Source organism: Heterocephalus glaber, unplaced genomic scaffold (assembly GCF_053883595.1).
Source record: "Heterocephalus glaber isolate CG9 unplaced genomic scaffold, H.glaber_assembly_v1.0 deba00001550, whole genome shotgun sequence".
Taxonomy (NCBI): domain Eukaryota; kingdom Metazoa; phylum Chordata; class Mammalia; order Rodentia; family Bathyergidae; genus Heterocephalus; species Heterocephalus glaber.
This window is the reverse complement of record NW_028258343.1, coordinates 21,548,403-21,575,900: the sequence shown is the minus strand read 5'-3', so window position 1 is coordinate 21,575,900 and position 27,498 is coordinate 21,548,403. Positions and strand designations below refer to the sequence as shown.

General features: G+C 43.9%; 1 protein-coding gene across 2 annotated transcripts; it reads left to right on the top strand.

Annotated features, from left to right (window-relative positions):
* The first annotated feature begins 233 nt into the window (after positions 1 to 233).
* On the top strand, positions 234 to 27,498 carry Hsf2 (heat shock transcription factor 2). 2 transcript variants are annotated; one of them, XM_004860153.4, is made up of 13 exons: positions 234 to 443; positions 8,991 to 9,099; positions 9,240 to 9,367; positions 10,037 to 10,161; positions 12,094 to 12,169; positions 14,885 to 14,946; positions 16,334 to 16,421; positions 17,999 to 18,147; positions 18,466 to 18,705; positions 19,208 to 19,313; positions 23,163 to 23,216; positions 25,863 to 25,947; positions 26,246 to 27,498. In XM_004860153.4, exons 1-13 carry the CDS (start codon positions 351 to 353, stop codon positions 26,539 to 26,541), a joined length of 1,611 nt encoding a protein of 536 aa, XP_004860210.1. In that variant the 5' UTR covers positions 234 to 350; the 3' UTR covers positions 26,542 to 27,498. The 2 variants fall into 2 exon arrangements, with proteins under 2 accessions (XP_004860210.1, XP_021096303.1); XM_021240644.2 differs by lacking the exon at positions 234 to 443 and adding an exon at positions 605 to 738.

The following is a 27,498-nucleotide window of genomic DNA, read 5'->3' as shown; positions in this document are numbered from 1 at the left end:
CAGCCAACGCTCGGCTGCAAAAGGCCAATGGGCACCCAGCTTCTCCTTCAGCTCCCGCCCCCCCACGCCGCCGGTACCCAATCATGTTTCTCCGTGCCGCAACCGACGCCTGGGATTGGCCACAGGCAGGACCGGCGCGGGACCAGCACTCACGGGCGGCGCGCAGAGATTTGTCCGTCACGTGAGGCCGCGGCGCGCCTGGCGGGGCCGAGGAGGCGGGGCCGGGCTGCTGCGCCTGCGCAGTGGGCGTCCTCGGCGAGCAGCTGCTTTCGCTGTTTTCGCTGCCTCCGCCGCCGCCGCCGCCGCCGCCGCGATCCGCCGTGGAGAGCCGTGTCCCGCGCCGGTGAACAATGAAGCAGAGCTCCAACGTGCCGGCCTTCCTCAGCAAGCTGTGGACGCTGGTGGAGGAAGCCCACACCAACGAGTTCATTACCTGGAGCCAGGTGGGTGGCGCGGCGGCCTCCCCGGTGTGCCGCTCTCGGCCTTGGCTGGCGCACCGGCCGGGCCCGCGGCTCGGATGGGCCTCGCGGGCTCCTGTAGGCGCGCGGGGGGGGGCGGTTAACCGTCCGGTCTGCGCGCTCGGCACCGGCCGGCGGCCGCCCTCACGCGCACGCAGGCCCGCGCCCCAGGCCGGCCGCGCTCGGCGCCGTCTCCCTCCGCGCGGGTCGGGTCCCCGCCGGCCGCCCGCACAATGGCTAGTGCCTGCGGCCCGGGCCGGACCAGAGGCATCCGGGAGGGGTGAGCCGAGCTGCGGGGGAGGCTGGGGTCGGCTCGCTCCCGGGGCTGCCGGCCCGGTCCTCGGCCACCCGACGGAGCGCAGATGTCGCTCGGCTGTGCGGGCGCCTCCCGCCCCTGCCTGCGACGCCGGGCTTCCGCGCGCCAGGTCTGCGCCGGGTCGGTTCCTCGGGCGGGCGAGCTCCTCGGCCGCTCCGCACCTGCTGTCCTCCCGTCCTCTCTTTTCCCCTTACAATAATTCTTCAGCGCTGCTAGCTTTGTCTTAACTGGGAGCGCCGTATTGCGCACTGGACGTTTAGACTACTGCAGCACTACACGTTGCCTTATATTACTGTCATTTGTTTATTTTCTAAATTTCTGGGATTTCATTTCTTCAAGGTCGTTCTTGTCAACTGGGTTATCTTTCTAAACCCCAAGAGGAGGCTGTGTGTGTGTGTATTGAGCTTTGGATGAACTCTGAACAGTTGTACGATGTAAGGTGAAAATACAGATGTCTCGTGCTTTTCATCTTCAGAGGATTAGAGCCGGCTGGCGCGGATCAGCGTGGTCCTACGCAGCTCCCAGCCCTGGGCAGCTTGGGCTGCATGCAGTAACTTCCTCCCAGCTGACTTTATCCTGCTTTGTTGGGTTGGAGCAGCCTTCTTATCCGTGCTGCGTGGAGACCGTGCCTAACTACATTGCTGACTGGTTTTCACAAAAGGATACGATGTCAGCAGCAGGTCTCATGTACTTATCACTCAGAGTATCTTAATAACGTTCTCGTCGTCTAGGCAGTATCATACGTGTGGTTTTATACTAATTCATAAGTGCATAAATTTTGTAACTTCTAAGCTAAAGAAGGCGCCTCATTTTATTATCCCATTAAGTCTAAGTTTATGTTTTAACTACATATTTTTAATGCACCAGTAGGACAGTCACAGTTCGAACTCAAGCCAGTGTCTGTCCAGAGAAAGATGTTTAGTCATTGTGTGATAATTCAGTGAAATATCTGAAAATTTATGAGAATTATATTTGAAAAGAAGCTTAGAGAATTTTTACCTGGTTTAGCTTCATGCTTCTATAGACGAGGCCCCAGACTTGGACAGGTTAGATTACTTACCTGTGACTGCAGCTGGCCACAGTGGGCGAGCGATGTGACAGTAGCAGAAGTCTCTGAGCTCGAGGGTCAGTCTTCATCGGCTGCGTTGAATTTCATGAACAGGTCGGGTCCGCACAGGTGAGGCTCAGCGAAACATGTCCTCCCCAAGCCAGTGGGCAGTGGGCAGTCTCCATGGGCGAAGCCTGGCGCAAGGGCAGCTGCCTGTCATTCTTGCTCCCCCACAGATTTTTCTAAGAGCAGTGCTAACACTGAAAGATAAAACTTGAATTAAACAGTGATGTTAGGTGGAAAACCCAAAACAGTTTACTCTCTTCTTTTAAAAGTTGCTATTAATGATTGTTTCTGGTTTCCTTCAGACTGGCTGTGCTGAACTTCATGCACTCGATGTAATTCAGCATTTATACTGCCAGAGTGAAAATCATAGCAAGGCCTTTTAGAGGAAGCACCCGTTTTGGGAAGGGCAGCGTGTGAGGCTTTTCCCCATAGGTGGAAAGTAATGACTCCTCTGGCTGGGAGTGTGAGGCAAGGAGAGAAAATGTAGCTTGGAAAGCTTGTCTTACAACTGCAAAGACTCACTACACAACTTTGTTTTGCTCCTTGGAGTTCGTGATGTGGCACGTTGAAAAGTGAAATCAGCTTCATTAGGATCGTTAGGTACATGGCTGTAACATTCAGTGATTGGAATTATGTGTTACCCACTCAAAATAGGTGTTCCGGTTTAGCGTGTCCTCAAGAAAATACATTGTGCATCTTTCAGTTTTATCCTTTTTCTCCTCAGAATGAAAGTTTCCCTTTTTTCTCCTTTTTTTTCTTTTGACATTTTCCACAACGTAAAGATTTTATATGCTGTGCTTGGCTCTGGTAAGCAATTGTTGGTGTAATCCAGGACAAAGATAGCACTTGCAGACAACCACAAGCATGTTCTCAATGTAACTTGGTGCTGAAGCTGAGGCAGGGCACATGTTGAGCTTGGAAGCAGCTGGAGAAACTTGATACTCAGAAACCGGAGGTTATGGAGGTTAAGTGGAAGTTTTTACCATCCATAGTGAAGAATTACTTTTACTGTTGAAACCCGATAATCAGTGTATGTTGAGTGACGCACTGTAAGGAAAGGAAGAAGTGGAAGGTTGTTGTTTCGCCGGTGTTTTCCCTTTGTCCCAGTTCTCAGGACTCCTACAGAAGGCTGAGTGCTCGCCATAGTGACCTCGTCTCCGCGTGTTCCACCTTTTGTGCTCTTTGCTGTTCTCTGCTACTCTTCTCTCAAATCAGCAGAGATGAATCGGGAAGTGGGGAGAAGGAGACAACCAGAATTTATCCTTATTTGCTAGCTGTCTGGGTGAATTTGATGCCCAAGGTACTCTGTTACTGTGTGGAACATTCCGGCACCCGTTGCATTCTTTTGATATTTGTGAAAACAAGAAAGGCCACAAATGTGGAAGAAGAGTAAAATGAAACTTAGGTGGGCCTGCTGAAAAGGTTGTTCTTGCAGGGGTTCCTTTGTACACGTAAGAGAGAAAATATTTAGAGGAAATAGTTGGTGAACATTACGTTATAAACCAGTTGTTAGAAAAAGTTGCAAATTTCTGTCCGACAAATGTTTTCAAGTACTGAGGCTGAAGTATGAGACACTTCGGAACGCTGTGAGTGTTCTACTCCAGGCGTGCAGGACTGCTAGACTTGGGCGGCGACCGCCGCGCTCTTTGGCGGCAGCAGCCAGCGTGGGTGGGCAAGGCGCCAGAAGGACGCTGTCTCCCCCAGCCCTCTCCTGCGGTGGTCCTCCTCCGTGTGACGCTCTGGGGGAGGAGCTGTGTGCCGCGCTGCCCTGCCGGAGCCTCACAGTTGTAGCAGGGAGGGCAAGTTTGCGCTCAGTGCGGTCCTGACTAGGACGGCGCACGGCGCAGCGAGGAGCACCCCTGGAGGAGAGGCAGCCTGAGGAGAAGAAGATGGGTGCAGGCGAGGCGTTCTTCTCCATTTGACGGAGTTGAAGTTCTGAAAATACAGTCTAGTCCGCTTGGCCAAAGATTCGTGTAGTAAATGAGTCATAAACACTCGCTGATCTGTACGCTTCGCGTAGTGTGTGCCAGGTGTGCCTTCAGTAATGACCCGCACTGCCTGTCTTCGTGCGGCGTAGGTTTTAACAGAGAACGCCAGAAACGTAAGCCAACAGTTCCAGATAGTGATGGGTACTTTAAAGAAAATGACTCAGAGTCCGCAGACTGTGCCAGGTGTGAGCCAGTCAGAAGTCGGAAACCATACACAGTAATTCTAACAGGGAACTTTTAGGAGACCTGCTAACTGTGTCAGGGGAACTGGAGTGAGGCAAGCCAAGGGTTATAGGAGGAGGTCGATGGAGCGGCCACTGTGGATAGGACTAAGGTAGTGTCCACATCAGAGCTAATTCCTTCAGGGCGAAGACCCTAGCCTTCGGAGATAGAGTGGCCCTGTGTCGCGGGACAGTGGAGGAATCCCTGGGCTGTACTGACCTTAGCACCCTTCCCAGCTCGGGGCAGGGCTGATGAGCTGGAGCCTCGTCCTGCCGTCTGCTTCCGTACTGCCCAGCTGCTTCCTGCTTCAGAGGCAGAGTCACGGCCTTAAAATCAGCAAGCCTAAGGTAGGTATCACTGGCCCTTAGTCAGTCCCTGCTCCTCCTAGCTGAGGAGACGTTCTGTAGCGGCACTGCTTTGGAACCTCCCAAGGCTCGGAGAGCATGACAGGGAAAGTGGCCCTCCCCGGGCCGCTGATACTTAGACATCTCGAGCACTGGGTGCTGGGTGCTGGGTGCCTCTCTGCGAGAAGGAGCCTCCTAAGGGGGTCCTGCACCCGACCTAGAAGAACACCTTCCTCCTGTCCCTTCTCTCCAGGGTCCTCCATCCGAAAAGCTTGACACCAAGGCAGTTACCAAAAGAAAGATGATATTGAAGGAGCCCTGTTCCGTGCTTATAGAATACATAGTAAATGAAATTTTGCACCAGTGAATCGTTAATTGGTGCCTAACCTGAGTGGACTTGGATATTTCAGGCAGGGTGCGGAGGTGCCTTTTGCAGGCCTGAGTGATGAGCCAGTGTGCACCAGGGATGGCACACGTGAAGTGCTGGCTGTCACGGAAGGGAGAAGGCCTGTGGGGGAGGGGTGGGAGCACAGGGGTCCCCAGGGAGGTGGGCGCAGGCCTCCAGGTGGCGGAAGAGAGAAATGAGAGAACCAGCGAGAAGACGATGGAGCTTCCAGTGTGGTGTTGGGCGTGGGAGCTGGGACTTGGGCCAGCTGTAGAAGCAGTGAGGATTGGCTGTCGATGGCGGAGGGGCAGCAGAGCTGAGAATGACTCCGACCTGGCCTGGGCAGCCCGGAGAAACTACTTGCTGAGATGGGGGACGATTAGGAGGAACGTTGGTGGTAATACTGCTTGATCTCATTTTAAATCTGAAAGTGGAGTGGATCACTGGTATGACAGGTGGAGCATCACTACTTGGAAATCCAAAATCCTCCAAATCTGAAACTTTTTATAGGTTTTTGAAATGAGGGCTGCTCAGATCAATAAAGTCCGTGCATCTGTTCCAAACTTTTTTTGAATCCTCCGTGTGACACAAAAGTCCCAGGCATTTTGATAAGGGTTTCCAACCCGTATTTGACAGTTGGTTCACTGTGCTTACGTTTGAGCAGGCTTGTCCTGTGGCCGCACCTAATTTTTGAGGTGAGGGGGAGGAAGTGGAGTGCTGTGCCGGGAAGAAGAGTCTCCGTGAACAGCCTGACTGACTTCTGTACCTGAGGATGGATGTCCAAGCCGAAATGTGGACTGGTGCTGGGTCTGGCTTTAGCCTTCAGGGTGGAGTTTGGAGCTCCAGGGGCAGAGACACGGCACTGAATGGAGTCATCTGGGCAAACAAGTGAACACAAAAGGAGCAGAAGGATGGAGCATTCCAGAAGGGAGAGGTTAGGAAGGCAAGGAAGAGCCAGCAGAAGAGACCAAGAAGGAACAGTGAAGAGAAGGAAGGCAAGGGAGTCAGTCAGGAGAGTGGTCAGGGGAGACCTGAGGTGCCTCTCCGAAGGTTTCTGTCCGTGCACCCCTGGTGCGCATAACCAGGGCCTCCCAGGGCTGTCTGGATCACTGGAGAGCCGGATGTGGCTGTTTTCCCCGCCAGAGCACCTGGTGCTTCCCAAAAAGAAAACCACCAGCCAGCTAAGTCCTCCTGGTAGCCACACATGAGATTTGCCCTTGACCTACCTCTTCACACCGATTATTAGTCATTCTTCATTTTTACTAATCTAGTGAATATAAAATGTTACCTCAATGAGATTTGATGTTTCCCTGGTTACCGATGATAGATGCATACACACACACACACACACACGCATACACACACAAAACCTTTATGTATGTTTATTACCCATTTGTTTCCTGTGCTGTGAAATGTTTGTTTCATCTACTTTTCTGTTCTTTTATTATTTGTGGTAATTCCTTATATTGTATAGTATCACTTTTTTGGATATATGTGTTGACTTTTTCCTAGTTTATGGCTTATCTTTTTACCTTGGATGAGTAGTTTGTAAATTTACAATAATATATTCTAAAATTAAATTAATCTTAAAATTAAAGTTAATCTTTGATGTGATTCAGGTTTTTAGTTTTTTTAACAAATAAACTTAAGTAGCTAATAATTGGTTGTGATAGCATCTATCTCTACATTAAAAACCGTTTTTTAATTAAGAGAATTTAATGTGTTAGTTATTTTAGGGGGAATTAACTTTACAGTACTACATCTCCTTAATAGCCTCTATTTTGATATTTTCTTAAAAGTCCTATATAGTTTCACAGTTCTTTTTGATACCTACCATTGTTCTATGATTGGCATCATTTACTCTTGTTGTAGTTTCAAGTTGTTTTCTCTTGTGTGCCCTAAGGCGAGAAGATAACTTACTAACTTACCTCTTTGTTCTGAAAAGTGCACATGTTATGTGTCTTAATCTGTGTGGAATTGGTTGTCGGATCCAGTTTGCTGTTTTGTATATTTGATTGCCGTCCAGTCCAGCACCGTTACCGAGTAGTTCAGCCATCCCCTCCAAGTGTGTTTTCACCACCATCCGCCTGCAGATCCAGATGTCTGCAGAGTGTGTCTCCTCTCTCCAGATTGACGCTCACAACCATTAAATACTACTTCCAGCACTCTCCCACCCTGAGCCTGTTGTAAGTCCCTGCTCCTTTCTGCCTGTATGAAATTGGCTTTTCTGGATAGTTCATGTACGTAGAATCATGCCATCTTTATCCTTTTGTGACCAAACCTCTTAGCATAATCTCTAGCTTCATCATGTGCCATAATTACCATCCTTTTTAAGGCTAAATAATACTTCACTTTATCTTTTTTTTTTTTTTTTTGTGGTACTGGAGATCGAACTCGGGTCCTTGCGCTTGCAGGGCAGGCAGTGAAACCACTGAGCTAAATCCCTGGCCTTCACTTTATCTTTGGATGACATTTTATTCTTCGGTTGATGGACACTTAGGTTGATTCCCCATTTTAGCTGTTGTGAATAATGCTACTGCAATACAAATACCTGTTCAAATTCTAGCTTTTAAAAAATTTTGTATCTAGAATGGGAATTGCTGAATCATATAGTAATTCTGTGTTTAATTGTTTCTAAGGAGCCACCAGCTGTATTCCACATTTTATATGTCTTACCAGCATTCAGAAGGTCTCATGTTTGTCCACATTTCGTCAACACTTATTTTCTGCTTTTTTTTTTTTGCTGATAGCCAGCCATCCTAATGGCTGTGAAGTCACCTGCTGTCATGGTTTTGATTTTCATTTCCTAATGATTAGTAATGAGTATCTTTTCATATGCTTATTGGAAACTTATTTTACTTTTGGAGAAATGCCTATTGGAGTTTTTTGTTCTTTTCTTTTTTCTTTCATTTTTCTTGATGATACTGGGGATCTAACCCAGGGCCTTCATACTGAGCTATATCTCATCCCTTTTTATTTTTTAATTTTGAGACAGGGTCTCCCTAAGTCACTAAGTTGCCCAGGCTAAACTCAGTTGCAGTCTTCCTGCCTCAGCCTTCCAAAGTACTGAAATTAATTTGCCTTTTTTATGGTTTGATTTGATCTATTTTTTAATTAGTATATGTTTGTGATACATGATAATTACATTCATCTTGGAGACTTGGTACATACACATATCATATCTTAATCATTTTATTTCCTCTTCCTACCCCACCTCCTGTCCACCCATCTCCACATCTTTTATTTTGCATTTTAAATATTTATATTTTAAATTGAGTTTTTTATTTTGTTTGTACTTTTGAATTGTGGTTCTTATATAAGAGATACATATCAGATGCAGTTTACAAATCTCTTACCCCATTCTTTTCACACTATTGCTAATGTTCTTTGTCCCCAAATTTAAAAATCTGATGTTGTCCTGTTTGTCTGTTTTTGCTTTCTTTGCCAGTAGTTTTGATGTCATATCCAAGAAATCATTGACAAAGCCAGTGTCATGAAGATTTCCTCTAAAATTTTTATCTTAGCCCTTGTTTAGATCTTTCATCTTTTGGAGTTAATCTTTATAAATGGTGTTAGTTACAGTCCAACTTCATTCTTTTGCTTGTGAATATCTGTCGTTTTCTCAGCAGCATCTGTTGAAAAGACTGCTTTTCCCCATGAAATGGTCATTGTATCACTCTTGTTAAAAACCCTCTGACAGGCTTTAGTTCTGGGCTAGGTTTTTTCCCCGTTTATCCCTGTGGCTGTCTTTATGTCAGTTCCATGCTGTATTTTTATACTAAATTTTCAGTTTATTTTTCGTTTTTGTTTTGTTTTGTGTGTGGGTTTCCGAAATAGAGTCCTGCTGTGTAGCCCAGGCAGGTCTGGAACTGGCAGCAACCCTCCTGCCTCAGCTTCCTGAGTGCTAAGTACTCTTTCTCTTTTTCTTATTTAATGGACTTCTTCTGTTTTTACCACAGAATATGATGCGTCTTTCCATTTGAGGTCGACATCAAAAACTTCATTGCCATTTGGCCCCAGATTGCAGTTTGGTTTTATTGCCCCCATTGGGAGTAGAGTTGGTGTGAAGCTGTCGCAGGACTGCAGGGTTTGAACGTCTGGCTCTTTGTCTGGCTGTACATCAGAGGACCTCAACTAACCGACCTTTTCTGGTTTCTCTTCAGAATGGTCAGAGTTTTTTGGTCTTGGATGAACAAAGATTTGCGAAAGAAATTCTTCCCAAATACTTCAAGCACAATAACATGGCGAGCTTCGTGAGGCAGCTGAACATGTGTGAGTATGATGGGCCGCTTGCTTACGGTGCCGTTAGCGACCCCTCGTCAGGATGAGCGAGGGAAGCGTTTTCAGTACGAGCACCGTTCATTGTTCACTTTGGTCTCACTTTGGTCTTGTGAATTTTGAATCTCTTCCAGATGGTTTCCGTAAAGTGGTGCACATTGACTCTGGAATTGTAAAGCAGGAAAGAGATGGGCCTGTCGAATTTCAGCACCCTTACTTCAAACAAGGCCAGGACGACTTGCTGGAGAACATCAAAAGGAAGGTGAGCTGCTGTTCACGTGAACTGACCAGGGCCGCCAGCCTCTGACCTCGGGAAGGGGCACAGGGCAGTGTCCTGCTGGGAGGAGTTATCTCACACCCCCGGACCCTCCGCCCCACGCCTGCCTGTGCTCAGCAGTGCCAGGCTGGTCTTTGCTCTTGCTGCCTTCTGACCGAGGGGTGCTGCCTATGTCAGCTGGCTGGGACCTCAGCTCCCTGGAGATGCTCTCTGGAGTTCGCCGTTACATCCTGTGTGCCCAGACCACGTCGCTCGCCTGCAGCGGCCACACACGCTGGGTCCCGTTTGCTAGTGATGTTGCCTTGTGCTCAGAATGGTCTCCATGTGGCTGTTACCATACTGTGCATGTTTAATTAAATGTGCAATGAGTTAATCAAGAAACCTAGAGGAATTTTGGAATGTTTAGCAGGACGGGGAACTAAGAGGCCCTAAGATGTCTGCTCGCGGGAACCTCATTTTAGGGTGATTATCCCTGGCTTCCTTGCCCCGTGAGCTGTGAAGTTTATTCTCTGCCCAGAATTCTGTCTTGGGCTTTGTGGGACCAGAGCTCACCTCCTGAATAGGCTGCAGAAACCCCTTCTAGTAGGAAAGATCTGAGTCGTAATTGTGGGTGTTCAGTGTATGTTTGATTTTTCTACATTTGCTTTTTGGAAGGTTTCATCTTCAAAACCTGAAGAAAATAAAATTCGTCAGGAAGATTTAACAAAAATTATAAGTAGTGCTCAGAAGGTTCAAATAAAACAAGAAACTATTGAGTCCAGGCTTTCAGAATTAAAAAGGTAAAGTATTTCCAAATACAAAATATATTTTGGGGATTGAAGGCTGTGTGATATTTTAAGTAGTCACTGTGTTGAAGCCAAATCAAGGGCCATTTTTCTGCACGTATCGGTTCCTTTTTGATCAGTGGCCATAGACTTTACCCTAATTATGTTTTAATTGGGGTGATCAAAAGAATATGTAAAATAAGTATATCAGAATAACTGGATATGTAAGTTTACCTAGGAGATAGTATCAGATCTTTAAGTTAGTGTAAGAAATAGAATTCTACTCAGGTCAGCTTTCACACAAATGAGGGCACCCATTAAAAATCCTATATGTTGGCCGTCCTTTTATGGATGTTTCTTAAAATCCCTTTGTGTGGCCTATCTCTAAGGAGAAAGTAGGAAGCAAAAAATAGGAAGAACAGACACCAGAGGGTTGTCCTACTCATGCACATGGGCCTATGCAGCGAGCACTATGTGGTGCTCTTTGATCGTGAGAAAGCTGCTTCACTGTGTTTTACTACTTTACTTGGTACCATTTGCCTAACCTGCCGTGCTAGTAGCTTGTATTTTTTCCTAGTAAGTAGCTGGTATTTTCCCTCAGTGGTTGCCAAAGGCTTGAGGGTGGTTTTTTCCTCCCATTTTAAATGTGGAGCATTAGTTATTCATGACTAAAATATCATCGTTAAGAGTAACCTTAGAATTTGAATCCTTTTTTCAGTGAGCATTATGTTTCTTAATTGTTCATATTTCATATAAATGCTATTTATTTCTTTTGTGTCTGCAAGTTGCCCCTTGATCCAATTCTTTGCATCTCAGTTTAGCCCTTCAGGAAATGAATTCTCAAATTATCCTTTCAGATCATATCTCCTGTAAGTAGGTAACTCATCGTCAAATATGAGTCCAAAAACACAGCAGTTAGTAAGTATTATCAAAATCTCCATCTGTATGTGTAAATCCACTGTCACTTTTATAAAGTCCAGGTTAAGGATGATGGCTTTTGAGAAGGTTTTCAAAATACTGAAAATTAAAACTTTTAATAGTTGGATTATCTTTTGCACGTCAGCATTATCAGCTCTGCTAATAGTTAATATTTAATTGAATTTTCAGTTACAAAAAAGATAAGTGAAAGAAAAGAAACTGTTAATATTGGGCAAGTTACTGCTTTGCTATATCACTGGATATGCTTTAACAAAAAAAGCATATTTTAGTGGTTTGCATATGCTCGTGTTTGAGCCAGCTCTTATAATAGTGTTGGAGTCTGACGTACTTTAGTTTGACTTCATTGGTTAGGGAATTATCTGTATGATACCAGGTTTCTTCAGTCAGTTCTTTGCACTCCAGGGTCCCCACCTGTACAATAAAGATAGTGATTCCTCTCTTGGCAGTTTATAGAGAAGTTTAAATAAGTGGTTTTAAGTAGCACATAAAACATTTAAGATTTAGAATATACCAGGCATGAGAATAAACATCCCTTTCTTTCCTAAAGTGAGGCACAAGGTCAGAATTGTGTTGGTAACCATACTGTAAAGCTTAGCTTATTTTTAAACATAAAGTCATGAACCAGATTGTCAGAAGGAGTAAATTGCCTACGACCTGTGGGTGTAGGTAGATATCTTAAGTTTTGCATATGTTTTGACTTGGGTAGCAGATACTACAGTTATGGAGTGATTCTGAATCGTGCCAAGATAGTTGCCATTGCTATGTAATTGAACCTGTTCCCCAGTCTTACAAAAATAGATAGTATAGTAAAAACAAGTATAGCTCTCTGGTATTCTTTTTTTTTTTTTTTTTTTTTTTTGGTACCAGGGATTGAACTCCGGTCCTTGCACTTGCAAGGCAGACGGCGGAACCACTGAGCTAAATCCCCGGCCCTGGTATTCTTAAAGATATTGAGGCTTGGTTTTCTGATGAGAGTTTTTGTTTGTTTTGTTTTTTAATAAATTGTAGTGAGAACGAGTCCCTTTGGAAGGAAGTGTCGGAATTAAGAGCTAAGCATGCACAACAGCAGCAAGTTATTCGAAAGGTGAGAACCTCTTTGCCCCTGACTGATACCTGCATTGTAGAATGAGTACTGGTTGTGACCAAAAACCTACTGGGTAGTCAGTAATTGATCTTAGCTTTTTCTGTGTTGGATACACAGAACTAAAATGATAAAATCTGTAAACAGCTTAGGCCAACTGTTACGTTTGCTTTTTAGCAGTAACAAAAACAGTTTGCTGCAATGGTCATTCCATACTACTAGGTAATATCCCAGCTCTTAGAGTAGAAAAGGGCCTTTTGAGATACTTGAGTCTTAGGCGCTTAATACACTACCAATTTCTTAACTAAAACTTGTAGAACAGGCTTTCTGTGTTCTGGTGTTTTTAGCTATATTTTCAGCAATAGAAATATTTAATTTTTAAGTCCCTCGACCAAATCGTGAGTTGAGAAATGCTTTATGAGTTGTTGCATTGTTAGCCGATGCACAGAAGCAGTTATTGTTGAGAAACGAGTCCTGCGTTTGAGCGTCTGCGCTGGCTGAGTGGGGGATTGGAATCCCTGCCCGGCAGTGTCCATGAGTCCGCCTTTGCCTACCAGCCTGCCTTTGTTAATAAGAGGCAAAGCACGAAGGTCCACAGGGCAGCTATTTTTTGCTCATGAGTAAACGGGACTGTAAGCCGCAGATTCTCTGGAGGGAGGTGGGGGCCTCAGCTTGTTCCCGCTGAGAGGGAGGCTCCTGGACTAAAATAGAGCTCTGAGTTGGGGACCTGGAGCTGTGGCAGGTGGGTGGGCGGGTGGAGAGCAGGGAGGAGCACCAGATGCAGCCCTGTACTTTCTCAGAGTCAGTATGCAGATGAGGTCTGGATGTAGAATCAGTTCTGTTTACGTGAATGCATGGATTTTTAGACACTTCCTCTTACTAGTCCATCCCTTGTGTGGAGTTGGTACACAAAGTGCATATATTTTAAAAGCTTCTACAGGTGGCTTTAATGCTTAACCCTATTAAGAATATCTGATTATTCTCCTCCCCCCAAAAAATACCTGATCTTAAATGTTACAGTTGTTTTATTCTGTACTTCATAGAGGAAATCTGTTAGTGTTTCGGAAAATGTTTTAATTTACAGTATTCCACAATATGTAGACATTTTTCCTAAAAGCAGAGGTAGTTGGTAAAACAGTTGTGTTGCATGTCAAGTTCTCATCAACATTTATGTCTAGTCAAATCTGAATTTGATCTGTTTGTTTTGGTAAGTAGAATTACATAATGCTTGTTGACAACCAGTAGTTTTTACTCTGGCTGCAGAATTAGTTCCTGGCTGCCGAAATGTGAAGTTTGGCCTTGGATTCATCGAGTGATCCGTGTTAGGAACCAGTTATAGAACTCTTCAGATACAGAAGCTGTATGCTGTTAAATCTTTTCCTCAGAGAAGAAAATCTTACACAGTGTGATACCAGTGTGTCCAGAGAGAGCTGAGATGGAGAATAAATTTACCCAGTGATTCATGTTCTCATAAATCTAACCACTAATGTTTTCACAGTTGTCCTACAGTACTTAAAATTTTAAAAGATTGATGTTGAACTTCTCCATAGATACTTTAAGCTTTAATGTTGCCTGATCATTAGCTGTCAGCATTTTCTTTTGAATTAACAATTTAGTGGCTTTTTTAGACTCTGGTGCTGCCTTGACTCTTCAGTTAAAATATCTGGATTTTTGTCCATTGAATATTTGATACTGACTGTAGAGCAGACAGTTTATTAAGTCTCTTTTGGAGAGGAATTTGCTAAACAATAGGTGTTCTTAATTGATAATCCTCTTTTTTTTTGTTGTTACTGGGGATCGAACTTAGGACCTTGCGCTGACGAGGCAGGCGGCCACACTGATAATGCTCTTTAAATCATGTAATTACATGGTTATTACAAGTCAGTCTTTCACAATGTCTCAGTAATCCTCAGCTCACTTTCAGCGTTTACTCATTGCTGCCTGCTCTTCATAGTTTACGTTATGGTCCTAATGTTTTTAGCACATTAGGTAGGGAGGACGTGTAGTATCACCTTAGCTGCACCCTAACCAGCGTTCTCCTGTGTGAGTGTCACCTGAGGGGCTTGCTAAGCCAGGTTCCTGGGCCCTCCACCCTAATGACGTTCAGCAGTGTCTGAGAACTTAGGGTGTAACAAGTCCCTAGGCCAGTGTTCCTCACTGCGGGCCGCACCCTAAGAAACACTGCTATAAAATATAAAAGGCTTATTCACAGGTCCAGATCTGTTTCCCTCCAAATTTAATCAGATGGTCAAGATTAAGTCATTGTCTCTTGGTTGTAAAGAAGAAGCTTTTGACAGATGTGTCTCAGCAGGAATCTTCATAGCATCAGCCAGTAAACATTTTCTAGCTTAAAGTTTTATCATCTATTTTCAGAGAAGTTGCCATTCCTTTTGGCTGTAATTGTATTACTTAGTGTGAGAAAAATGTTGCCTATCAAACACCAGCTTTCTATTTTCCATTTTAATGTAATCTTGAAAATATTTTAAATTAAAAGTTGGGATCTAGTCAAGTTTGGTACTATCATCAAAACAAAGAGCTGGAAGCTAATACATCTCTTTGTATCTCATTATAAGATGTATTCAGATTTCAAATACTATCATGTGAGAAATTCTGTGACTTAGAATAGAGGACATAAGTCATCAGACTTATTTTATAGGACTTGTAAATGTAAAGAATTAGTCTGCGGTGGGAGAATTTTTATTTGTTTCTTCCTTTCAGATTGTCCAGTTTATTGTTACATTGGTTCAGAATAACCAACTTGTGAGTTTAAAACGTAAAAGGTAAGTTTTTATGATAAAACATTTTGACTTATACATAGACATTTTAGTATTTAGCCACAAATAGCCTGCAATTCTGTGTATATTCCTGATATACCAACCGAATAGTCACTGCTTGTTAAATTATATTTGCAACCCAAGAGTGATCTTGCAAGTTGAGTATTCCTTAGCCAACATTTTTGGGATCAGAAGTGTTTTGGGATCTCAGATATCTTTGGATTTGGGGATCTTTGCATCTATAAGGAATCTTCGGGATGGGCTCTTAAGTTGAATGAGAAATTACATGTTTCATACAGAACCTTAACTCACATAGCCAGAAGATAATGTCATACAATATTTTTAATATTTTGTGCATGAAACTACACATATCAAACACCTGAAAGGGCTGGAGGGTCTGACAAACTGTCATATGCCTGAACCTGACTGGCCCATCACAAGAGGTCAGGCATGGGATTTTTCACTTTCGGTATCACAAAGTTTCTTATGGTGCTCAAAAAGATTTTCACTTATGGTATCATAAAGTTTATGATTATAGTATTTTTCACTTATGTACCATAAAGTTTCTTATGGTGCTCGAAAAGTGTCTGATTTTGAAGCATTTTGGATTTTATATTCTTGGACTAGGGATGCTTAACCTGTACTTCCTTCTTTGCTGTCATTCTTCTCATTTCTGAGAGGTAAGAATAGCTTAAATGTCACTTTATAGACAGATACACGGTTAATAAAGAATCTACTCTTCATTTACATTAGCAGTTTGAAGTAGTGTTAGGTGGCCCACGGGAGAGAAATTCCACAGAAGAGGCCATTTGTTGGAAAAAGGTCAGATTTTATTTTCTCTCTGACCTTTATCCCACAAATAGTTTTTAAAAACTATCTTAACCGTAGGTTATGGTAGCTATGAATGTCAGTAGAGGCCGTTGTCAGGCTGACCCAGAAGAGTGACAGACAAAAGGAACAGTTGGAAGGGGAAAGGGGGTATTAGGGTTAATCACGATTGCAGCTCTGTGGCTTTACCTCACTTTAACTAACTAGTTCTTAGGGTATTCCTCCTTTTTTAACCATGTAAGAACAATCTGAAAGACCTGTTTGATTCAGCAGGCAGTGAAGTTTATCTGGAGAGTAATTTATTATATTTACCATAAGAAATAATAGGGAAGGATAGAGCTGAGAGTCCTAGGTAATTCTCACTTCCGCCTTTATGTTCCTGAGACATGGCAGGTTAAAGGGCTCCTAGTTTTTGTTGTTGATTGATTTTGTGGAGATGGGGATCTGATCCAGGACCTCGCACATGAGAGGCAAGTGTTCTACCACTGAGCCGTGTCCCTCCCCACTGAAGTCTTTTATTTGATATGAAAATGTGGAATGACATGAACATTCTTCTGATTTCCAGGCCTCTACTTCTAAACACTAATGGAGCCCAAAAGAAGAATCTGTTTCAACACATAGTCAAAGAACCAGCTGATAATCACCACCACAAGGTAATTTTTTAATACATTTTTGTATTTATCTTACTGGACTAAATTTTATTCTGGCATTATGTTATGCAGCCAGAGTTCAGTGAGTAATAATGCAAGGCTCAGCCCCTACTTCTGTGAGGCCATGACAGTTTCCATTATTTGCTTTAGATTATTTTAAGAAAAAAATCATTGCAAATATAGTTGTCCCAGTTGCCTATTTCCAGGCATGTGTCTTTCCCTCTTTCTCTCTTGAGTTAGTATTTCCCCTTCCCATGGCTGTTTTATATGAGTACATCTAGGGGCAATATTTTGTATTATTTTGCCTATGTCTAAACTTCATAAAAATGCTGTCATTTTGTACATGTGACCAGTATGTCTTTTTTTAGTTCCTGTTACTTTCGAGATTTATAAAACAAATGTAGTTCAAGTGCTGTATAAATTGAACATCATGGCAGTGTAATTATGATAATGTAATAAGATTATGCATTTTTCTGTTGGTCACTGTTTACAACTCCTATTATACATGTGTATCAGTACTACTTTTCCTCTGGCAGTTTCAAAATAGTTTTAGTTTTATTTACCTTAATTTTTGTCACAGGCTCTGTGGATAATTTGTCAAATTTATATCCAATTGTAGATTAGTTTACTGTCAGATTAGTCCAGAGTCCAGACCTCTTATAACCATTGTGTTGTTGTTGTTGTTGTTGTTATTATTATTTTATTTTGAGGTGCTAGGGTTAAATCCCCATGCTGGGTATTCTGCTATTGAGCTTGCCTCATTACTTTCAAGTCTTAGAATTAGAAATATTACTTCAGATTTATTACTGATCAGGACTCCCCAAGCAGAATTAACTTCAGATCTGATTCCTCTTCCAACTGTTGTTTCTAAATAAGTGAACTTAACTATTTTCTTCGTGGGATTCAAGTATTTTTAACTGTATTCCTATAAAGTGCTCTTGCATCTCTGTTATCTAGTGTTGAAATTTATAGATTTTTGTATTCTGATACTGATCTTAGCCTGCTTTTGAGAACTAAACTTTTAAAAAAATTAATAGAACTATGTCCAGAATGTTATCTGTAGCTTAAAATGTACCTGTAGGTAAAAATGCCAGGCTAACATTAAAGTGTGAAATAGCTGACGTGCTATCTTTCTTTTAGTAAAACCATTTAATAATAAGTTGTCGAAGAAAGCTGCTTGAGATGAAATAATCCCTATCAACATAGTGGCCATGTGATTTTGCTTCAAATTCGGAAGTCCCCGGACTTTTATTTTTTAGGTCTAAATACTGTATTAGAATTTGAAGAACTTCCCATGCAAATATTCTTGGGCTTATCATGAGCTACTTTTAAAGTAAAAGTAGTGATTAAGTAGAGCAGGTGAGGTAGCTCAGACCTCTGTGAACTAGTATTGCTCGTACTGGTTAGTGTATGTCCCGGAAGGGCAGAAGACAAAGCTGCTTTCCTTACTGTTGTCTTTCCAGCATTTGAGAAATAGGGGTACGTGTGTTTTGTTTTTTAAATGATGCCCAGTTTGGTAGTCAGTATAATTTCAACCTCATATTTTAGGTTTCAGTATATTTTTCTCCCTCATATTTTAGGCTCCGCACAGTAGGAGTGAAGGTTTAAAGCAAAGGGAGCGGATTTCAGATGACATCATCATTTATGATGTTACTGATGATAATGCAGATGAAGAAAATATCCCAGTTATTCCCGAAACGAATGAGGATGTTATATCTGATCCCTCCAAGTAAGGAGTTTGTGAAATAAAACTTGTGAAAATATTTAAATGTTAAGAAACTATTTTTTTCTTTGATGACCTTTGGGCAGATAAAATCCCCCACACCTCAGCAAGGAAATAGTAAGGATTGATTTTTATTTTGAAGTTTTAAAAGTCAATTCTCTGTGGTCTTGTACCAGTGAGCTGTCAGTGAGCGTGGTTAAGCTCCGCACCCGAGAAGCTGAACCCTTGCGGTTTGGGGAGCATTTCCATGGAGAGTCCGTGGAGTGGTGCGATGCATTGAGTTACTCTGCAGATGTGATGGTTCTTCTCTTACCGCTGATCCAGCTGCAGCCAGTACCCTGACATTGTCATTGTTGAGGATGACAATGAGGACGAGTATGCACCTGTCATTCAGAGCGGCGAGCAGACGGCATCGGCCCAGGAATCCCCGAGTTCAGGCAGCGACAGCAGCAGTCCGCTTACGTCCAGTGCTGTCCAGCTAAACGGGTCCTCCAGTCTGGCCACGGAAGACCCCGTGACCATGATGGACTCCATCCTGAATGACAACATCAACCTTCTGGGAAAGTGAGTGTTCACCACCCTGCTTCTCCATCCTCTTCTCAGCTGTGTAACTGCTGGGGCGAGCTTGCTTTCATGGCCCCGCCGGGCTGCCTCTGCGGGGCAGGGTGAGCTCTGTAACGACAGATTTAATTGTTCCAAGAGGAGTTTGAAATTTTCCGGGCAAGTTCCTTATATTTCTATAGTGGAATGCTTGCTTTGAGTATCTGTGTTTGTAATTATATGTCTTTATACCGTGACTGGATCAGTGTAATGACTAGTAATAAGCAAATGGTAAATCAGACTGTTAATGTGGTGGAACCTTATTTTCTCTACATATTGAAGCCTTGTGTGAAGGCTACGAGTTCTCAGGGTCCTGAGGCATGACTGGGACCTCCTAAGATTAAGCACTCACTAGTAAGGACCCAGGCGTTGCTTAGAGCGTTTCATCATCAGGTTGCAGTGGTGAGTCAGGTGTCAGATTGAGGAGCTCTGATGCTGCCCTTTTGACCGTGCCCCTTTTCCTCAGGGTCGAGCTGTTGGACTACCTGGACAGTATCGACTGCAGCCTGGAGGACTTCCAAGCCATGCTGTCGGGAAGGCAGTTCAGCATCGACCCAGACCTCCTGGTTGATGTAGGTACTTGGGTAATTTCCACCGTGGTGCTCATGTGTCTGTTTAGGTGGTTATTCAGAGACCAGTGCATCTGGTTTTTATTTTTTCCTTTTTGTTTGTGAATGTTCGGGCACAAAGGATGAACAGTTGTGATTGGGATTTTTGCGGAGTGTGATTGCTGCTCACCCATGAGGGGAACTCAGTTAATCCCGTGAAAGCACCTCTGTTCTCTTCAGCACTGTTGGACTAGCCCTTGTCTGGACTGGTGCTGTGTTATGCTGGACTCTGGAATAAATTGTCTTGAATCTCTCTTCTGTGGAAGTAGTGGAAGTACCTAGCCAGGACTCAGCATGGTGATCCTTCTTCATACTTAGGAATTAGAACGCATTTATGATATTTGCTGTGGTTTTATACCCTGGGCCTTTGTCATCCCGTCTCTGCGCCTGGCCGGGTGTGGTGTGGCTGCGAACCTTGCTGCCTCTGCTGGCGCTGACCGCCGCTGTCTCCCACTCTCCTCTCCCTTGTCCAGCTCCTCCACCTCCCACAGCCTTCCGTGTGGTCTTCTCCCACTCAGGTGAAGCTTCTTCTCTTCGGTTTCCATTTTCTTTTGTGAACAATTGTTTCTCTCTCTTCTGAGAAGCTTTTTGCTCTTTTTTTCTGGGCTTCCAGCCTTTAGTACAGCTTCTGTCAAGTTTCAGAAGACCCTTCTCTGAGCTTAGTGAGGTGGGAGGAATTCGTTCTCTCTTGCCTGTCAGTTTTCTCTCCAGTTCAGTAGCTTAGCAGCGTCCACCTGTTTCCCGTCAGCCTCTGCAGTGTGGCATGGATTATCAGCCGCCTCCGGTTGGCAGCACCACACGGGATGAACATCACTTCCTCTGAAGCTTGGCTCCCTGTGCCAACCAGGGTCACGGTCTGAGTGACTCGAGCGTCCCCGTGCTGCCCTGCTTCATGCTCGTCCTTGCTGGCCCTTCTTGAGCTTATGAGCTGTGTCTCCATTCAGAGTCCAGGGCCTCTCAACAGCCGTTCCCTAGGTGGCCAAGAGTGAAAGAAGCTGCTCATTCTGGCCGCTGACAGGTCCTTGTAGCCTTCAGCAGGATCACCTCACTCAGCCTTAGAATGTTTCCCGTCCTGGTTTGTCCTCAGCGCCCGACACAGAGGAGAGACCACCGGGCCTTGTTCCTGAGGCTGTGTGCCTGCTCTCAGTCTCATTTCCTGTCTTCTAGAGGAAGCACTTCCTCCCGAAGCCAGTTTGTATCCTTGTCCTCTGGCCTGTTTTTTCCCGATCTCCTGTCTTTTCATCTGTCCTCAATAGGTACAGATCTTCCCCATCTGAAAAACAAGAATTTTGACTCTTGTTTACTTTTCTGCTTCTCTTAATTCTATCGCTACAAAACTCTGAGATGAGTGGCTGTATTTTTTACATCGTTTTTACTCGGTCCTTTCTGAAACCTTGTCTTGCGTCTGTGTAACCCTGTGCTGCCTAAGTTAACTTGGTTTTCTCGTAATAAGTAGGCTGAGTGTTACCCTCCCTTCCTTTTTTGTTTTGTTTAACCAGTCTACCGAACCAGTGTAGTAGAAGAGCAGAGAAGGTTCGTTTTGAAATCAATCAGGTCTGGGTTTGTTATTGGCTTGTTGCTTAGATAGGTTATTGTCCTTGGAAAAGTTAACCATTCTCAGTCTCTCCACTTATGAAGGCTGATGCCTAATAGGAAGGGCTGTTAAAAGAATTAATAATGATCAGTACTAGCATTAACTATAGTATAGCCTTGGGAATATTTTTTAATTTTAGAGGTGTGGATCTCTTTGTTTACTTCCTGTCTCCCTAACTATTGTTTCTTCCGAGGAGCTTTTCTTTGTCCCACTGGCTTCTGTTTGTGATTATTCCCCAGGCAGCCAAGATTTTACCCTCTTGATTTTTCTGCCTCTCTTTTCTGCTCCCCCTCTGGGAAGAGATTGTGGCTCGTAGGATTGCTCTGATGTGCTCATCCCCAGGTCGTCACGTTGTTCAGAATACACTTGGCCTGCTTCTGAGCCCATGCCTTGGGGTCGCAGTTAGATCTTGCCTCGCATTCTGTTCGGTGCCAAACTGTTTATTCCCTGAACTAGCTCCCTTACAGCTTTCCAGCTTTCCGTGATGGCACCAGACTCTTGTCTGCCTACCCAGGAGAGTTATCCCGGATTGCCTCGCTTGCCTCCATCTCAGCACTCCCTAAGTCCTGCGTAGGTGTGAAATCCCTTCAGGCCACGCCACCTTTGGACCTCACTGTTGCTTCTCTCATCCAGGGTCCTTGTTATTTTACCCTTGAATCATGCTGCATTTTCCTAAGTGAAAGACTCAGTCGGCAGAGACGGGATAAGCACTGGCGATGTGTGGCCCTCTGCAGGGCTCCGTGCTGGGTGACTCCGATTCCAGCAGCCCTGTCTGGCCCTCAGCTGCCTTGGAGCTTTTAATTTTGCACCTGCGCCTGCTGGGCACACCTGAGAGATGCCCTGTATCGGTGAGGAAGGCCGGAAAGGACGCCATGCTGGCCTTCTCAGGTGTCCCCTTCAGGGCCAGGATCTGGTCAGGCCTCTGAGGTCCTGACAAGCGGGGGACGCAGAGATGAGTGATCAGTGCGCGGTCAGCTCTCCAGGGTCTGAGCTCTGTGTCCACTCCGGGTCAATAGGTGAGATGAAAAGGAAGGAGGGAAGGAAAGAAGGAAGGAAGGAAGGAAGGAAGGAAGGAGCAAGCCCCAGGCGTGTTTCTAAGCCTGCTGTGTGCTTTACGGAACTTTGAGGAGAGGAACCGAGGTCGAGCGAGGAGGGAAGAAGAATGTACCTGTGTCCTCTGCCCCTTTCGCTCGCCCTGAGTCTGTCTCCTCGGGTCCTGCCCAGGGTCCCCATGCTGGTAGGGAGGATGCAGCCTCGGCAGCTGGCCGTGCTGTGTGGAGCCCACAGCCCACGTATGTAACCGCTGGTCAGCCAAGGATGCCCGCGTCATTGGGCGGGCCTCACCCGTCTCTCAAACACGCCGTGCATCCTTTGTGGTTGCTGATGCTTCATTGTCTCCCCCGTCCTATCCGTTCTCCAGGGACCGAGACGTGGTACAGCATGGCTGACAGGTCCTTTCTGGTTCTCTCCTTCCTTCTGGTTCTCTGAATCCCTGGTATTTGGAGTCCCACCCTCCTCTGTTGTCCTGCTGGATTATATCTGAGGGTACATTGGCTCTTTGGCCTTGGCCTTACTTTGTCTGTCAGACTGTAAGCTGCCCTGGAGAGCAGGAATAGTGTTTTCATCGTGATGCAGTTACTTCTTAGATGATGAGGAAATCCCCATGGTGTGACTGAAGTGAAAGTTTCCTTCAGACAGATTGCAGTGCCCTGAGCAGTGGTCCTAACCCTCGGACTCCCGTGGTCGGTGAGGTTACAGTCAGCCAAGTGGGTTTGTCTTGCTGTCTGTGGGCTGGCTTGGCGTGGAGTGAAGGTGCCAGTCACAGAGCGGATTCTGTAAAGGTCACCTAATAGAGAGGCACTTGGAGACTCGGGCCTCGGGACCACTGAAAGCGAAGGCATTTAGGGAGAGGAAAAACTAAAGGTCATGACACTGAGTGGAGTAAAATGCAAAAGAATTTGGGAAAACCATGGTTCACCTCAAATGGTTTGTCCCCCGATTTGAGAGGGAAATGGGAGATTCTGTCTCAAGGTCTGGCTAGCTCTGCTTTTGTTTCTGTTCTTTTTCTTTCCCAAGTTTCTCTTCTAAACCCGTTTGCCTGTGTGGAAAGTTCTAGTACAGGAGTTAGAGCTCTGCACTCAACGTAGTTGTATAAAGTTTGAACACAGTTCTTTAAAAATATTTTTTAAACTTATCATCTTTCTTGTTTGGTCTTTCAGCTTTTCACTAGTTCTGTGCAGATGAATCCCACAGATTACATCAATAATACAAAAGTAAGTTTTAATTCATGTTGCTGTCAGGAGCCATAGCCATAAAAGTCTGAAAAAGTCCTAGTAAGTAGAGAGTAATGTCCTCCCAGTTACAAAAGCATTTCATATTCTTACCTAATATGCATGATCAAGACAGTAAAATTCGAAGTGAGAAAATAACCTTGGTTATGGGGTGGATCATTGCCCACTTCTGCTACACACGTGAGATGAATTAGATATGAAATCCGAAGTCACCGAATCTTTCCCTCTTCAGAGATTCCATTGAAATCAGTGATTAAAATATGATTTCTTCATGTTTTATATGCTGCATTTCACACATTCTTATTTGTCCTCGAAACCTTTTAGCTTTTTTTAATTGAAAATGTATTGATACTTACATTCTTTAAGTTCCATCATTGTATTAGCACACGTTAAAAACAGGAATTTGTACTAATTGGCAAATTGAAAAAGTGAAGTATAGATTTTAGACTTTTAACTTAGAAGGCTTCCATCATTTTATTAACCATATAGACAGGCTTAACAGGTGTTGATAAGGGATTCTTAACTGGTTTTTAAGGAGTGGGAAGTTGTCAGAGCAGATGCTGTCCTGACTAGCTGTGTACTCCCTTCTCCTATGGACCTCAAAGATAAATCAAGTCTGAATTTCAGAATATGAAGTCAGGATTTTATTTTGATTCTTGTTTTCTATAATCTAAGAATGAGCATATTTCAAATAGATACAAATAATTACGGTGATGGGGTTAAATTTTTGCTGTTACGTGTGAGGAGGTAGCCTGACTAGATTTTCTACATTTTCACAGTAACAGCTAAGCTAGAGCCTGAAGAATCAGCATCAGGAAATGGTTATGCACTCAGTATATCAGAGATTGGCATGCTTTTCTCTGAAGGGACAGGCAGTAAATATTTCTGGGTTTGCAGGCTCTATGCTCTTTGTCCGGACCACTCACTACCTCAGTTGTAATGCAAAAGCAGCCACAGACAAGACAGTTCAGGAAAGACTGTACCGGATGTGGTAACACACGGCCTTAATCCCAGCACTCTGGGGAGGCTGAAGCAGGACAGTCAAAGTTAGAGCTGACCCTGGGCAGCTCAGGGACCCAGTGAGACCCTGTCTCAAAATAAAAAGGGCTGGAGATGCAGCTCGTTCATTGAGAACCCCAGGGTCTAATCACCAGTACCACTCCCTGCTAAAAAATAAAAACTACATAAATAATTTGGCTATGTCTTCATCAAACTTTTTTATAAACAGGGAGCATGCTGAATTTGGCATGCAGACCACCATTTGCGTACGTTTATAGTGTAAGACTCTGTTGATGAGTTCAGCTGTTGTGTTGCAGTACATATCATATTTGATTGCTGCTATGTCATACACCTTAAATTGAATGGACTTTTAGCACATGTTACATTAGTGAATGTGCTTATTGTTTATTGCTAGACATTGAGTTCTGTTCTTGGATTGTCTTCCTTATTAAAAAAAATCAATAGTTTGAATACAGTGTTCAGAAATAGGTAGCAAATGGAGAATGACTTTTATTATAGTTCTGAATTTAGATTGTTTTCAAGTAATTGGATCATATATCTCATTGCATTGTGCATGACGAGGATGCTGGGATGGAAACATTTCCCTAAGGGGTGTTTCTCAGTATGGCTGGCCAAGTGGCCACTGTGATAAGAATTTTCGTGGGAAATGAAACCCATCTGCCATGTCATGCTGGTTTTTACATTTTAGAAAATGACAGTGCTATTCTTAGGAAGTACCTATTCTAGGGAGTGTATAAATGGATTCTTGTATTATTAATGCTTATGTATTTACTGTTAATGCTAAGTGATGAAATATTTTAATGTAAATTTTTGGGAAGATTTAGTCATTTCTGTTTATCTTGGGGCTTCTTTCCTGGGAGTTTGTACGACTTCATTTTATAATAAATATCAAGGGAATTTTAGGACGTATTTTGCAGATTTTGTTTCACTGTATATCCTTACCCAGCTTGCAGAAATCTAGGACTTACAGTTATTCAGAAAAAGCTGTGAACCTCAGCACCTCAGAATTTGAAGATCGTTGAAAAGATTACTGAGGATCTTAAAGATTTAATTTCCTTATCACAGTCAGATTAAGGAGAGAAGACAGTGGTTGAAAGGACCCAAGAAGAAACATCATGTCAACCAACCTCCAGGCTTCTGAGTGCAGGGCTGGTTTTAAGGATGTCACCATGTCATGCTGAGCAGCTACTCCACATGTCTGAGTGAAGAGAAACGTGTGACACATGCTTAATCCGAGCTGTTTAAAGTGACTTCAGTTGTTTAAAGAGCTAATTATCTCTCAGCATTTGAAACCATTTGTCTTTGATTCTTTCCCATGTTTTACCCTTGACAAATTTTGTCTGTGTCCATACCCCCCACCCCTTTCTAACTCCTGTCCTCCTAGTATGGGTTCTTTTCTTAATCCCTGTGATGACAGATTTCTTAACTAGTCTTTGTACTGTACTCAGATCTCTCTGACCATTTTTCGTAATGTTTCCCTTTTCCGCATATTTCAGATAGCGTATCAGTATTTACATATTGTGTCAATTTTAATTTTCCAGTACTTTTCTGGGCCAAATAATATATGAAAAAGTATTTTTAAATTGGTTTTCTTTCTTTTTCTTCTAGTCTGAGAATAAAGGACCGGACGCTACCAAGAATAATGTTGTTCAACCAGTTTCTGAAGAAGGAAGAAAACTGAAGTCCAAACCAGGTAGATATAGAGGTACTACAGATTTTGGTAGGTTTTGTTTTGAGGACTCCTGTGTAGACACTGATGCACACCCAGGATTTGTGGTACGTAAGAGTCGATCGCAGAGTGTCCTAGCTTCACCTCTCAGGGTTCCGTCAGGGAGGGGAAATTGAGTAAGTTGGTCAGTCTTTTTTCTCCCGTTTAACTTGTGTGGTCTGAAAGAACTGGCGCCTCTGCCTTGCACCTCCGGTAACGTCCTGGCTGACTGGGGGGAGCCTGTGGCCCTGCCCAGCCGCCACAGTGTGCGCTGTCTTTACAGACAAGCAGCTCATCCAGTACACCGCGTTCCCCCTGCTCGCCTTCCTGGATGGGAACCCCGCGTCTGCCGTGGGGCAGGGCAGCACCGTGGCACCGGCAGACGCTGGGTCCTCTGCAGAGAAGCCCATAGAAGTGGATGAGCTCCTGGAGAGCAGCCTGGACCCAGAACCGACCCAGAGTAAGCTTGTGCGCCTGGAGCCCTTGACTGAGGCGGAAGCCAGTGAAGCTACCCTGTTCTATTTATGCGAACTGGCCCCCGCCCCGCTGGATAGCGATATGCCACTTTTAGATAGTTAGTCCCCGGAACGCGGGCTCGGCATGTACATATTCATCAAAGTGATGAACTATTTATTTTGAAGTATCATTTGGTACTTTGCTTTGTAAATTGCTTTGTTTTGTTCTGATCAGATACTGTGGAATAAAAGCACCTTTAGCTTTTCTCTCCGCACATCCTTGCAGAGCTCTCAGATGTTGCTCAGCTGCCCAGGTGCATGTTAATGCACATCACTGGCATATTTTTCAGTTGTTCAAATACCAGTTTTTCTCCAGTTGTAATTTGGTTTCTTTTTTACAAATGTGACCATTAACCCAGTTAAACTTGTTTGTTTTACTTGTTCCATGCTGTCTGTGTTCGAGTGTACGTCACTAAACTAATAGAACTCTTCAAGCTTTCTGTTGCAGTAACCGTCATTAAATATTTCCCTTTGGCTTATTTTTAAAACTGGGAACATAAAGTGCCTGTATCTTGTAAAGTTTTGATTTGTGTCGATCCAGAGAAGTTAATCTGTGTTCAGAGAAGTCAGTCTGAGGTCCACAGGAAAGGCAGTCTACACAGAGCTCACTGGCTGCAGGTCCCAGCGCAGATGGAGCATGGGGACAGGTCGGAGTCAGCCAGCTACGGAAGGGGACTAGTTTTAAGTGAAAGTTTCTGGTTGGTGTTTTTTGGAACCATACTATTTAGTAAAATAAATATAATGACTGTTGAGTACTAGCATTTGTTACATGTCTTCTTTGGAGGTGATATCACACAAACTAGTTTTTCCTTCCCTTAGGAAGAAAGTGGCTTTAACCTGTCTGTTCATTATTGTCTCAATGTGAGTCACACCAAGGTCTCTATGGCTCATTCAAAAAACAGGCTGTATAATGCAGCAGTGGAAGAATATAATGTGTCTAAATTTCATGTATTTTAAAGTTGTGCTTTGTTTAAAGAATGTACTGGCTTGCTGTGTTTATAATAAAGACCTGAGAACTATG